At 43.0% G+C, this 15,276-nt stretch overlaps 1 protein-coding gene across 1 annotated transcript in view; it reads left to right on the forward strand.

Annotated features, from left to right (window-relative positions):
* Nucleotides 1-13,691, forward strand: part of trpm2 (transient receptor potential cation channel subfamily M member 2) — a 130,461-nt gene extending 116,770 nt beyond the window's left edge. Inside the window, exons 30-35 of the mRNA XM_033024204.1 lie at nucleotides 271-345; nucleotides 1,665-1,775; nucleotides 3,923-4,025; nucleotides 7,188-7,289; nucleotides 11,006-11,107; nucleotides 12,257-13,691. Of these exons, the coding sequence (XP_032880095.1) occupies nucleotides 271-345; nucleotides 1,665-1,775; nucleotides 3,923-4,025; nucleotides 7,188-7,289; nucleotides 11,006-11,107; nucleotides 12,257-12,436 (673 nt within the window). The 3' untranslated portion in view covers nucleotides 12,437-13,691. The remainder of the gene's footprint in view (nucleotides 1-270; nucleotides 346-1,664; nucleotides 1,776-3,922; nucleotides 4,026-7,187; nucleotides 7,290-11,005; nucleotides 11,108-12,256) is intronic.
* Nucleotides 13,692-15,276: the final 1,585 nt, after the last annotated feature.

The raw sequence follows: 15,276 nt of genomic DNA on the forward strand, positions 1-15,276 counted from the left end.
CCGATTGGCCTACTCCTGCACCTATTCTTCTGTTTCTATGATATATGAAAAGAACCCTGGACATCCCAGAGCCATTCTCTGAGCTGGATTTGGCAATTGTTTGCAACGTTGAAAGGAAATGAATTTCCTGTTGTTCTCCAATAGATTGCATTCTTGCGGGTGTGCTAGATAACATGGAGGTCTCTCTACTCTCTGTTTCTCTCTACTCAGTGTAATACAGTCATGTTTGTCCCATCTCAGCCCCTGTTCCTCTGTTTCTCTGTTTTCCAGGAAAACTGCTCCATTAGCAGACTGCCTGGACAGTGGATTGGATGGCGACACTGCCATAGTTAATGAATCCCTCCAGTAAGTTGTTATTATAATATTTGGTCCAGACTATAACTATTGTCACTTCCATTCCAACCAACCCCGTCGCCCCCCGCCCTCCGGTCAACCACAGTCAAAGCAACCCTTCTTTTCACCTCTTACTCCCGAAACAGTCTTTTCAGGTGAAGCCGTCATTCACTTGCACTTCTTTTAATTTAGTGTATTTCATTCTATCTAACGGATTGCATTCAACGTTCAATATCTAGCAGTCCCTGCTTATTCTTCATGGATGTAATTTTTCATTGGAAGTCAGGGACTGCTTGCCTGTTGCAGGTTGACCCTTTTAGGCATTATGTTGCAGGTCACAGCTTGCAGCGTGGAAAGGCTTTGACTATTTCCGCTCTGGCCTCCAGCACCTGCACCTGTTACTCTTTTCTCACTTTGTTCGAGTCCTTCATCTTCCTGTTTTGAAGATGGCAGCTCCAAATTAGCCACTTTCATGTTCATGAGAGGAACAGAATCAGGACATTTGGCCCATCAAGTCTACTCTGTCATTCAATTATGGCTGATCTATTTTTCCCTCAACCCCATTCTTCTGCCTTTTCCCCATAACTTCTGACACCTGTACTAACCAAGAATCTATCTAACTCTGCCTTAAATATATCCATTGACTTTTCCTCCACAGCCTTCTGTGAGAAATAATTCCACAGATTCACTGCCCTTTGTCTAAAGAAATACCTCCTCATCTTCTTCCTAAAAGAACGTCCTTTAATTCTGAGGCTATGACCTCTGGTCCTAGTCTCTCCCACTCCTCTCCACATCCACTTTATCTAGGCCTTTCACTATTCTGTAAGTTTCAATGAGGTACCCCCTCGTCCTAAATTCCAGCAAATAGAGGCTCAGTGCCATCAGACGCTCATCATAAGTTAACCCACTCATTCCTGGGATCATTTTTGTAAATGTCCTCTGGACTCTCTCCAGCGCCAGCACAGCCTTCCTCAAATTGGCTCATAGTTGCTCAAATTTTGCTCACAATAAATGTGGTCTGACTAGAGCCTTATAGAACCTCAGCATTACATCCCTGTTTTTGTTATCTAGTCCTCTCAAAATAAATGTACCATGCTTGGAACTATTCAGATTGGCCCCATTTGCACATACTGTGTTGTCATGGTTTGTCTACTGCCAGTACATCCCCTCAGGATAACCAGGCACTGCTGCATGATCCCATTTGTGGGCATTTGTCCCTGTCCCATTATCATCAGGACCACATGTAAATTGAGGTTTGGATCTGGCCCACACTGTGAGTGGAGATTCTGATCATCATCCTGACCACCTAAAGTTTTCTATAACTGTTTCAGGAATCGCGTGAATCCAGATCACGTGAATCCAGTGGGTAGGACTGGACTGACTGGAAAAGGGAGCCTGCACAGTTTTGGATGTAACCTTATGATGGAACCTATTATAACTCGGTAAGGAGACAGCCACTTTCATGTTTTGTAGTAAGACATTGTGTGTGTGGTACGTATATGTGTGTGCATGTATGTATTTGCATATGTGTATATATATGTATTATTCTTCACTGCACCCTTATGAAAGGACACCACGTCAGCTCACTGTGTCATGGGGAACTGGAATACCAAAAGTCACTAACTGTGATAGTTAGTTTTGAGACTGGAAGCGAAGCATAGCAGCAGCAGCAAAGTTTAACAAAGAGTCGTTTTATTGACTCATAAAAGGTATAGCAGCCAATAAGAAGTGAAGGCATAGTGGAGCAGCTTATTGGCAGTAGGGTAAGAGGGAACTGCAGATGTTGGTTTAAACTGAAGACAGACACAGAAAGCTAAAGTAACTCGAAAGGTCAGGCAGCATCTCTGAGAAAAGGAATGGGTGACGTTTCGGGTCGTGACCCTTCTTCAGACTAGTTCAGACTGAAACGAGAGATTTAGACGATGATGTAGAGAGATAAAGAACAATGAATGAAAGATATGCAACAAAAGTAACGATGATAAGTGAAACAAGCCATTGTTAGCTGTTTGTTGGGTGAAAACGAGAAGCTGGTGCGACTTGGGTGGGGGAGGGATGGAGAGAGAAGGAATGCCGGGATTACTTGAAGTTAGAGAAATCAATATTCATACCACTGGGTTGTAAGCTGCCCAAGCGAAATATGCAATTGCTGGTTTACAGCGTAGATAGACACAAAATGCTGGAGTAGCTCAGGCAGATAGAAGGAATGGGTGACGTTTCAGGTCGAGTTGTGGTTGAAGTTAGATATTCTAGGTGGATGTCTGTAAGCAGTGGACTTCCGCAGGGATCTGTGCTGGGATATTTGCTGTTTGTGATCTATATAAATGACCTGGATGTAAATGTAGATGGCTCGGTGAGTAAGTTTGTTGATTACATCAAAATTGGAAGAGTTGCAGACAGCGAGATCCAATGGGATGTAGATCAGCTGCAGAAATGGGCGGAGAAATGCCAGGAAATTCCCCTGCCCTCAGTAGAGGACTCTGAGTCTCTATCCTATTTATGACCTGACCGAACATTCAGCAAGTCGTGTCACATCTGTAGAGAGGATAAGAGAATTAAATTTACATCAATGACCTTTCATCAATTTCAACAGTTGGAGACATTTTTATTTATTTATTTATTTATTATTTATTTCGAACAGAATAAAAGAATAAAAAAGCAAGTGTGAAACAGCATACAAAAAACAAAACAAAAATATTTATAAAGTGTCAAAAACAATATCTATAAATAAATGAAATCATATGTGTCCGAAAAGGAGCAGGAAAAAGCCAAAGCTTATTAATTCCCACCCCTTATTCAACTGCTTGTAATTATCTTATACAAATTTAGCAGCTATATGTACACCATATGTACACCAGCCATTATATGTACACCAAATTATTTACATTTGAACACTAATCAAATATTTACAAAGCCATACAAAAAAGAAAAAAAGAAAAAGAAAAGAAAAAACCCGCGTATACTATACAGTATCTTAGTCATATTTACAACCCATCACTCTATAATCACCCTTCCCAATACAATCAGTATAACAAACATCACAATCACCTATCCTCATCCCAATATCCTTTTAAACAAGTGTTTTTGTACATCTTTTTAAACTGAATTATGCTTGTGCTAAGTTTTATCTCCTGTTCCAGACCATTCCACAAATTCACACCACAGATTGCTATGCACATACTTTTAAGAGTTGTTCTGACATTGAGTTTTTTTTAATTATGTTCCCCTCTCAAATTATACCCACCCTGTCTTTCCATAAACAGTTTTTGTATATTTCTTGGAAGTAAATTATTTCTTGCTTTGTACATGATTTGCGCAGTCTTAAATTTAACCAGATCAGAGAACTTCAGTGTATGTGACTTTAAGAATAATAAATTGCTTCTGGTAATTTGTGTCATTCTCTGTAGCCACTATTTTCCATGTGGAGAGGTGACTAACCATTCTGCTTCTGGTTTCATACTTCTACAGAAAGATTTATGAGCATTTGAGATTTGGGCGAGTGGTTAGAAAGAGAATTTAGTGTCACAGGGGGATCTGACACTGCTTGATGATTTCAACACTCACTAATTGCACTCTTTCCTTTCTGTCCCAGCTTTCATAGGAACTCGGATAATTCAGTGGTAGTGAAAGGTTCCAAGAATGTACTGGAGTTACTTGTTGTCCAGTATCCAGGTGAAGACTGGACTCTGCCTGCGGTATGTGAAAAATAGAGTCGTAATTTACACAAATGTGCATAAATAGGAAACACAACAGCCAGGCATGTACACTAAAACAGAAACCAACAGGTGGGTATGTACACCAATACAGAACACACCAGCTTGGTGTGAACATCAATATGAATCATGGCAGACAAGTGGCAAAAGAGATAGCTGATGCTGGAATCTGGAACAAATACAATGTCAGGAGAATTCAGTGGGCCAAGCAACATCTATAGAAGCAAAAGGTGTAGGTCGATATTTCAATGTAGATGTTGCCTGGTAAAATGCTGTATGAAGAGGGAGTGAGATATAGGCTGGTAGGTGATCGGTGAAACCAGATGGGGAGAAGACAATGGATAGATGGAAACAGGAAGAGGGAGGATGGGAGGAATGAAAAAAGGGTGAAAAACAATAGAAGGATGTGAGAGTGCATGGGAGTTGGGGTTTTTTGGGGGGGAATATTTCCCTTACCGTTCTCTAAAATGTGGTCACATCGTCTCTCCGTCAAGTCCCACCTATCACCTGAGATACACACAAAAGGCTGAAGTAACTCAGCGGGTCAGACAGCATCTCTGGAGAAAAGGAATAGGTAATGTTTCGGATCAAGACCCTTCTTCAGACTCAATTATCCATCTATCACCTACCAGCTTCTCTGTTACCACCTATCATGCTGCTCTATACTGACGTTCTTTACTGTCCTCATTAATCCTGATGTAAGGTCTCCACCTGATATGTTGACTTATACCGTATACCTCCTCAGATGCTGCTTGACCCACTGAGTTCTTGCAGCATTCTGTTTAATGTATGAAAGAAAGCCGCGCGGTGTATTAACAAATAGAAATCATGGCAGCTTGGTGTGTACATGAATAGGAAACAGCAGCCTGGTGTGTACAAATTGTGACACAACAGCCCGGTGTGTACACATATAGGAAACACAACAGACTGGTGGTACAACAAACAGCAATCATTCCAGCTTGGTGTGTACACAAGTCGTGTCACATCTCACAAATAAGAAATACTGGTGCATACACACACAGGAATTGGGGCAGCTTGGGATGTACACAATAGGTGTGTGTGTAAATACCATGATTATCTGATTTGACTGGGTGAGGGATACATTCGACTAGAACATGATTGTTAACTCCTCTTCTTTTCTGTCACTTTAGCGAGAGATGTGATATTTAGTGACTGATTTGAAAAGCACACTTGGGATCCACTGCCATTGTGATTTCTCTCATGCTTTTGTCACAGTGCTACCACGGACCCAGGAATCACATCATCACCCCGTCTTTAACTGAACCAATATAGTTCAAGAATCTTTCACTGATACAAGCCAATTATCTTGCAGAAGGGGCAGTATTTCAGGCTTTTAAAAGTTTACTGCCTATTTTAGAAATCAATTTTGAAACACTTAAAGGACTAATTAAAATATATCAAGAATCAAAAGTGTTTTATTGTCATATGTCCCAAACTGAACAATAACATTCTTACTTGCAGAATTTAATTGTTCTGTTTGGGGCAGATGATGCAAAATAGTTCCCTTCTATTATGTTTGATATGCAATGAAAGAGCTCTGCTCACTGTAAGAAGAGTTCCTATCTGAATGCTAAAGGTTTGTAGGAAGACTTAATAGATAGAGAGTAATGGGCCTGTCCCACTTTGGCGATTTTTCAGCGGACTACCGGCGACTGTCAAGTTGCCGGCAGTCGCCTGAAAATCCGGGAACTGGAACGGCGACTATCAGAGTGGAACACACACATAAACACACACAAACACATCGCAAAGGCAGAGCCAGGGCAAGCGGGGGAAGTGCTGTCTGAAATTTACACGGTGCAAAGCCAAGGTGATACAGACACACACCAAGGTGAACAGGAAGGTTGGCGCTGTAATTAAGACGGCTAGCAAAGTGTACGGTAAGTCCTTTAAAAGAGGGGGAGAGAAGGAGGTAGAAGGAGTGGAGACAACTTTAAATAATCCAGAGATACACAGCTGTGAAGTTCAGCCAACATTTTTAACATTACCGGCCGGTTATCCTTGGTTCTGAAAACGACTGCTTACGTTTTATTTCTCCAATGAGCCAATGAAATTCAACGGTCAGTACCGGCTACAACCTACGAGAACCTAAGAGAACCTTTGACCTCCTGGCGACCCAATAGGACCTCCTTGCGACCCACCTATGGCTCGTGAATTCTGGCTACTCTTCATGGCGGCTTCATTCTAGTCGCCGCTAATTTTTCAACATGTTCCAGAATGTGGAAACTCCTCACGACCGTGAAGGCGACTCCCCGGCAACCATCCGCGAACATGTGGCAACCATGTGGCGACTGCATAGTCACCTGCAGTCGCCTAAAAAGTTGCCTAAGTGGGACAGGCCCATCAGGGAACAGAAAAAAATAACTCATAGTGGCAGAAACCCAGAGCAAATTAGATAGCCAGAACCTTTTTCCCAGGATGGAAATATCAATTATCATTGATAAGGCCTGACTTTAAGATGGAAGGGGCAAAGTTTAAAGGAGATGTGCGGGGCCAGGTTATTTTACACAGAGGGTGGTGAGTGCCTGGAACTTGTTTTTTACGTGGTTTTAGTTTAGTTTTAAAGATACAGCTTGGAAACGAGCCCCTTTGCCCACCGTGTCCATGCCGACCACAATCACCCATATACTAGTTCTATCCTACACAATCGGGACAATTTACGGAAACCAATTAACCTACAAACCTGCACGTCTTTGGAATGTGGGAGGAAACCAGCGAGTTCGGGGAAAGCCCATGTAGTCACAAGGTGAACGTACAAACTTCGTACAGATAGCGCCTGTAGTCAGAATCAAACCCAGGCCTCGTAAGGCAACGACTTTACCGGTGTGCCACTGTGCTGCCTGATGGTGGTGGACATTGTGACCGCAAGGACCTGTTCCTGTACTGTACCACCATGTTCTATGTAATCATTTCATTGAGCGAGAAGGACAGACAGGGAAAGGGATGTTCAAAGCATTGGTGTTGCCCAAAGTCAGAGAACCTGATGCTCACATATCAGTTTGTATCCCCTACATGAGAATTAGAATCAGAAATTCTAGCAAAGAAACATTTTCAGCAGAAAAGGGTGGAAATTTGTGAAAATTAATGTCTGAAATTTAAGTACAATTCTTTATTTTCCCACTTCAGGGTATTCTGAATCCTGGACAGAAATTCCCGAAGAAACTGAAACTGATTTTAAACGCAAAGATGATGAGCATGTTTCAGAATCTACAGAATGAAGCTTTGAAGGTGAGAAGTAAATGTTGTAGAATGTCATGTTGTTACTTGTGGGCGGAGCACCAAGGCAAATTCCTTGTATAACCATATAACCATATAACAATTACAGCACGGAAACAGGCCATCTCGGCCCTACAAGTCCGCGCCGAACAATTTTTTTCCCTTAGTCCCACCTGCCTGCACTCATACCATAACCCTCCATTCCCTTCTCATCCATATGCCTATCCAATTTATTCTTAAATGATACCAATGAACCTGCCGCCACCACTTCCACTGGAAGCTCATTCCACACCGCTACCACTCTCTGAGTAAAGAAGTTCCCCCTCATGTTACCCCTAAACTTCTGTCCCTTAATTCTGAAGTCATGTTCTCTTGTTTGAATCTTCCCTATTCTCAAAGGGAAAAGCTTGATCACATCAACTCTGTCTATCCCTCTCATCATCTTAAAGACCTCTATCAAGTCCCCCCTTAACCTTCTGCGCTCCAGAGAATAAAGACCTAACTTATTCAACCTATCTCTGTAACTTAGATGTTGAAACCCAGGCAACATTCTAGTAAATCTCCTCTGTACTCTCTCTATTTTGTTGACATCCTTCCTATAATTGGGCGACCAAAATTGTACACCATACTCCAGATTTGGTCTCACCAATGCCTTGTACAATTTTAACATTACATCCCAGCTTCTATACTCAATGCTCTGATTTATAAAGGCTAGCATACCAAAAGCTTTCTTTACCACCCTATCTATATGAGATTCCACCTTCAAGGAACTATGCACGGTTATTCCCAGATCCCTCTGTTCAACTGTATTCTTCAATTCCCTACCATTTATCATGTACGTCCTATTTTGATTTGTCCTGCCAAGGTGTAACACCTCACATTTATCAGCATTAAACTCCATCTGCCATCTTTCAGCCCATTTTTCCAAATGGCCTAAATCACTCTGTAGACTTTGGAAATCCTCTTCATTATCCACAACACCCCCTATCTTGGTATCATCTGCATACTTACTAATCCAATTTACCACCCCTTCATCCAGATCATTGATGTACATGACAAACAACAGTGGACCCAACACAGATCCCTGAGGCACCCCACTAGTCACCTGCCTCCAACCCGACAAACAGCCATCCACCATTACCCTCTGGCTTCTCCCATTCAGCCACTGCTGAATCCATCTTGCTATTCCTGCATTTATACCCAACAGTTTAACCTTCTTAACCAACCTTCCATGAGGAACCTTGTGAAAGGCCTTACTAAAGTCCATATAGACAACATAGAATGTAATCGTATTGTCCACAAAATCCTGTGTGGAGAATGAATGCGAAGGAGATTCATCTCACTGTTATTACAGCCTGACTCCTGATTCACTCCAGTCAGCTGATGTACCACATACCACTTTCTTACCATGTTTAGAGTCTCCTGATCACAGTACAATGTGAGGCTGCAGATCATGTCCACATAACAAAGATGGCTACCACACATGGTGAACAGCAAGGCATATCCTGTTGTGCCTGGCAGAGTGCTAGCTGCAAGTGGAGGAGTAATTCCCAGGCACAATGCAATGGGGATAGAATCTCCTCCAGGCACAGTGACATTGGCACGATGGTGCAGAGGGCGGTCACGGTGGCGCAGCGATCGAGTTGCTGCCTTACAGCAAACGCAGTGCTGGAGATCCCGGATTCGATCCCGACTACGAGTGCTGTCTGTATGTACGTTCTGTCTGTATGTACGTGACCTGCGTGGGCTTTATTTCAGATATCTTCTGTTTCATCCCACCCTCCAAAGACGTACAGGTTTGTAGGTTAATTGGCTTGGTAAATGTAAAAATTGTCCCTAGTGGGTGTAGGATAGTGTTAATATGCAGGGATCGTTGGTCGTTGCAGACCCGGTGGGCCGAAGGGTCTGTTTCCGCACTGTATCTCTAAACTTAACTAAACTAGAACATTGAGGCACCTTCCTGGTGAAACATTGTAGCACCTTCTGGTCAACATGCATGCGAAGCATCAACAACAACAGATGACCTTAGCCCAGACCCAGCAAATCCAAGGTCTGCAGTCCAACCGTTACTATGAATAGTAATACATGAATAGGAGTGGATAATTAAATAGCTATCCATAAGAGGAGGCTCCAGGAACATTCCCATCCTCAACAAAAGCTGGTCCCTCCAGCCTACTGTTATACCCTATACTATCTGTAATACAGGCTTTCATCATTACTTGTGCACTTGGATGCCAATTCTTTGTATTTCATGTACTAGGACCCTCATCCTTTAACACTACAAAATGTTATAGCCTCACTCTATTTAAATAATAAATGCCTTTTGGTTTCTTCCTTCCAGAGTTTGTAACAAGTTATACCTTTTATGCCAACTCCTTAAGGGCCTGTCCCACTTTCACGACCTAATTCATGACCTTTTTTACTCCTGGACATTTTTCATCATGCTAGAAAAAACGCCCCGACATACTTGATGCCATGAGTACCTACGACTAGCATCACGACCTGCTATGACCTACCTACGACCTCCTACGACTTTGTGACGACCATGCTGCGAGTATGAGTCAAGGGCAGAGGTTGTTAATTAGGTCGTGAAAGTGGGACAGGCCCTTTACCCACTCACCTAATCCAGTTCCTTTCCTTAGACCTCGTTCACAACTCTTTTTCTGCAACATGAATGATTACATCGGGGCTACCTTCCGTACCTGTGTCAAACTCACTGATTTTTATCTCTAATTTCCACCCTACCCTCAAATTTATTTGGACTATCACTGACATCTCTCTCCCCTTTCTCGATCTCCGCGGCCTTATCAGAGTGAACAGACTGAAATCCACAACAAACACATTGTTTTCCACAGTTACATTGACTACACCTCCTCTTGCCCTTCCTCTTGCAAAGACACCACCTTCTACTCTCAATTTCTCCATCTCTACCGTATCTTCTCGCAAGGTAAGGCTTTCCACCCCAGGCTATCAGGGATGTGATCTTTCTTCAGTCAACATGCTTTTAACTGCTATTGTGGATGGATCCATCACCCATGTCACCTCTGTGTCACGCAGTTTTGTTCTGCCTCCCCCCCCCCCCCCGCCGCCCCGCCACAGACCGAAGAAGGGTTGAGTTCCCCAGGTCCTCACATTTCACCCCACTAGCCTTTACTCCAGTATTTCTGCCACCTTCAATGTGATCCCACCAATCACATTTTCCCACCCCCATCCCTTTCTGATTTCTGCAGAGGCCAATCCTTCTGCAATTCCTTGGTTCAATCCTAACTGCCTCCCCTCACAATGGAATAAACATTGATTTCTCCAATTTCAAGTAACACCCCCCTTTATTTCCTGAGCCGCACCTCCCAACCTAGGTGAGCACACATTTCTCCAACTATCCTGCCCCCGTTTTCACTAACCCCACTCCTTCCACCTATATCCCTCCCTCTGGCTTTACATTTCACTCCTTCTCTTCTTATTTGACAGCCTTTTGTCCCCATTACATGTCTATCTTTTGTCCCCCCCATCTTCCAATAAACCCCTCACCGGCAGCACAGTGGCGCAACGGTTGAGTTGCTACCTTACAGCCCCAGTGACTCAGGTTCTATCCTGACTACAGGAGCTGTCTGTACGGAGTTTTATGTTCTCCCTGTGACCGCGTTGGGCTTCCAGCGGGTGCTCAGGTTTCCTCCCACATTCCAAAGACATGCAGATTTGGTGTCAAATCAGTGCACTGTGCATTTCAGATTTACCGGGGCTATGTGGATGACCCAAGGAACACAGATGATGCATGGATCGAAACTGAGGTTCTCAACTTTCACCTAAATGAAGGCAATTCGCTCATTAATGTGAGTTTTTTAAATCTGTAATAATAATTTAATTGTGCCTTGTTTATTGTTGAAGCTGCTGGGTCGGGTGCCTGGAACCGCAGCCAGTCTGCCCACTTTTAGACATGGCAGGTTAAATGGTGATCATTGAAGACAGTCATAGAGCTATTCAGCTTGGAAATAGACCTTTCGGCCCAACACTTCCTTGCCAACTAAAGGGCCTTTTTCACCCATCTGTCTGCATTTGGTCCATCTCCCTCAAAGCTTTTCTCACCTGTGAACCTATCCAATTGTGTTTAAAACATTATAGAGCAAATTGGAGAACAGCATCTCATATTTCGTTTGGGCAGCTTACAGCCCTACAGCATGAACATTGACTTCTCTAACTTCAAGTAACCCTTGCTTTCCCCCACTCTCCACCCGTCCCCATTCCCAGTTCTCTGACCAGTCTGACTGTCTCTGACATTTTATCTCTGTGGTTTGTTGTTACCTTCTTCCAGCCAACAGTGATCTATTCTAAATGTTCCTTGTACGTCATCCCCTTTGTTCCAGTTTCACACCTTTCACTTCCTTATCTATGTACCCCCTCTCTCCTGACATCAGCCTGAAGAAGGGTCTCGACCCGAAACATCAACCATTCCTTCTCTCCAGAGATGTTGCCTGTCCCGCTGAGTTACTGCAGCATTTCGTGTCTATCTTCGGTTTAAACCAGCATCTGCAGTTCCTTCCTACACATAATTATACCCAAGTTTAACACTTCCTCTTGCAGCTTGTTCCATATACCTTCCATCTTTTGTGTGAAAACCTTGCCCCTCAGGTTCGCTGGCAGGCCCAGGTTGGCTGTGAAACAGCTCACTGAGTTACTACACATGCTCACAGCTGGCTGGCCTCTGGGTGTTTCTGACAGTCCCTGACATCAGGGCTGACGGGAGGAACTCCCAGAGTTACAGGCAAACATAGAAACATAAAAAATAGATGCAGAAGTAGGCCATTTGGCCCTTTGAGCCAGCACCTACTCAATATGATCATGGCTGATCATCCTAAATCAGTACCCCATTCCTGCTTTCTCACCATATCCCGTGATTCCGTTAGCCCTAAGAGCTACAGTATATCTAACTCTCTCTTGAAAACCTCCAATGATTTAAACCCATGTGTCCTTCTCTTCGACAGACTCTCACAAGTCGAGCTGACTCGGGAGTAAGCAGAGAGATCAGACTCCCCTTCCTACAGCAAGGCTCGGTGCAGGAGATCATGGCAAAGTGGCAAGTGATGGAGCAGGGAGTGCCAGTGTGCATGGTCTACAAGGACTACTTACAAACTGTGGCAGGGAACCACTCGGCCCACTTCTGAGTCACTGTCTCCTATTGAAAGGCCAGCTTTAAAGCTAGAGCCAATTAATAAATCTGAGTGTGAGAGACATGAAGACAATTCACCAAATGAATAGTGCCAAAGCAAGTAGGTGAAGGTGATATAGAAGTGACTCTCAATGCTTTGCACACAGCGCCTACTATTGTAAGAACAAGTACCCAGTGTAAAGGGTCTTCTTACAAATCTGGCGCCATACAAATTGTTCCATGGTCTAACCTACTGGAAGGGGGAGAAAAACCCGATAGCCCCTCCATTTCTTCAATCTTTGTAGTATTACAACGACGTGGGAATCTACTGAAATACTGCACAGTGAATCTTTGTGCACCTATCGATAAAGACAATATATCTGACCTGAAAAGCAAACAAAACTGAAATGCTGGAAATCTAAAACAAACATAGAAAATGCTGGAAAAACTCATCAGGTCAAGCTGCACCTGTAGGAAGAAAAATTGATGCTGAGTATTTCCAGCATTTTCTGCCTTCACTAGCTAACTAGCACCAACTGATTAGCATCCGAGCTTAATAGAAGGCGACGTTATAAATCCTTCAATGCAGTGATTATAAAACCCCTTTATTCATAAACATGGACAAGCAATTATAAATGGCTTTTAATAGTAAACATTGACAGGAGATTACAAAACCTTTTGACGGTAAACAATGGACACTTAATAGTAAATGTTGCTGGGTGATTATTAAAAATATTTTAATATTAAACATTAGTGGATAATAAGGTAAGAGTTTTAATGGTAATCACTGGAGTGTTTAATATTCACTATCATGAAAAACCTGTGTTCCCAAATCCATAATTGTGGCTATCCTGTAAATTGAGTAATAATCAAACTAAATGCTTGAAAATATCCACCAATTACAGCTAATGAATATTTAAGAATGAAAATAAATGTCTTCAACTCCGAGCGTGTTGCTATTTGGTGCTTCTTTGCTGAATGAAGATATGCATGTAATGGATGAAGCCAGGTTGCCTCCAATCAAAGAGGTGTTCCTTGGGTTGAAAATGAGGGAGGTGTAAGGGGGAAGGCAGTCATTCATCCTCTGGTTCGATCAGCTTTCCTTCGGGCCCTCTCCTCTTACCCTGCTCATGCTGCACACCCAGTGATTCCAGCACTGAAGCTGAATCCTAATTACACTTGGCAAAAGGAGAGGTGCATGATAGCAGAGGGTTGTTTCTGTGATGCCACTGACTAATGGTGGTCCACAGGGATCCATGCTGTTTGTGATATACGTGAATGATTCAATATGATCATGGCTAATCATCCAAAATCAGTACCCCATTCTGGCTCTTTCCCCATATCCCTGAAAAATGATCACCAAGGCATCCACAATTTATAGGGCCACCTCCTTAAGTACTCTGTGATGCAGACCATCAGGCCCTGGAGATTTATCTGCCTTCAGTCCCAAAAGTTTACCTAACACCATTTTCTGACTAATGTGGATTCCCTTCAGTTCCTCCCTCCCACTGGATCCTCGGTATTTCCAGGAGATTGTTTGTGTCTTCCTTAGTGAAGACAGAACCAAAGTACTCGTTAACTGTTCTGTCATTTCCTTGTTTCCCCAATATAAATTCATCTCTCTGACTGTAAGGGACCTACATTCATCTTTGCTAATCTTTTCCTTTTTACATATCTATAGAAACTTTTACAGTCAGTTTTTATATTCCCCGCAAGCTTTCTTTCATGCTCTTGTTTCCCCTCTTAATTAGCCCTATTGTCCTCCTCTGTTGAGTTCTAATTTCTCCCAGTCCTCTGGTTTGCCGCTTCCTCTGGCCAATTTATATGCCTCTTCCTTGGATTTAACGCAATCCTTGTCTTCCCTCGTCAGCCACGGTTGAGCTGCCTTCCTAGTTTTATTTATTCGCCAGACAGGATGAACAATTTCTGGAGTTCATCCATGCGGTCTTTAAATCTTCATTATTGCATCTCCACAGTCAAACCTTTAAGTATAATTTGCCAGTCTATCCTAGCCAATTCTCGTCCCATACCTTCAAAGTCTCCTTTATTTACGTTCAGGACCCTAGTCTCTGAATTAACTGTGTCACTCTCCATCCTAATGCAGAATTTCACTGTATTATGGTCACTGTTGCCCAAGGGGCCTTGCACAACAAGATTGCTAACTAATCCTTCTTCATTACACAATATCCAGTCCAGGACGGCCTGTCCTCTAGTTGGTTCTTCTACATATTGGTTTAAAAACCCATCCCGTATACATTCTAGGAAATCATCCTCCTCAGCACCAAAGATCTTAGAGCAGAGCAAGATAGGCCACTCCTGTGAAATACAATGGGCTGACGTGTAGTACACTACGGAGGGGATCCTGGGCATTTTTCCCCGCCCATTTTAGTAACCGGAGCCTACCTGACCCGACCCGACTCGCAGTGTAATCAATGTTGCGGGGCAACAGTTTGTGTGTGTGATATAGGGTTAGATTCATAATTCTGTCAGTTCATACTTCTTGTCAAGAATAAAATTTGACTCTGGTAATTGTCTTTTTTTATGTTTTTTAAATCATTTCTTTTTAAATGGCTCATAAGCAGTGTTTGAGTTGATTTTGTAGTAACCCGACCCATATAACATATAACCATATAACAATTACAGCACGGAAACAGGCCATCTCGGCCCTACAAGTCCGCGCCGAACAATTTTTTTTCCCTTAGTCCCACCTGCCTGCACTCATACCATAACCCTCCATTCCCTTCTCATCCATATGCCTATCCAATTTATTCTTAAATGATACCAACGAACCTGCCGCCACCACTTCCACTGGAAGCTCATTCCCCACCGCTACCACTCTCTGAGTAAAGAAGTTCC

This window comes from Amblyraja radiata, chromosome 7, assembly GCF_010909765.2.
Source record: "Amblyraja radiata isolate CabotCenter1 chromosome 7, sAmbRad1.1.pri, whole genome shotgun sequence".
Classification (NCBI taxonomy): domain Eukaryota; kingdom Metazoa; phylum Chordata; class Chondrichthyes; order Rajiformes; family Rajidae; genus Amblyraja; species Amblyraja radiata.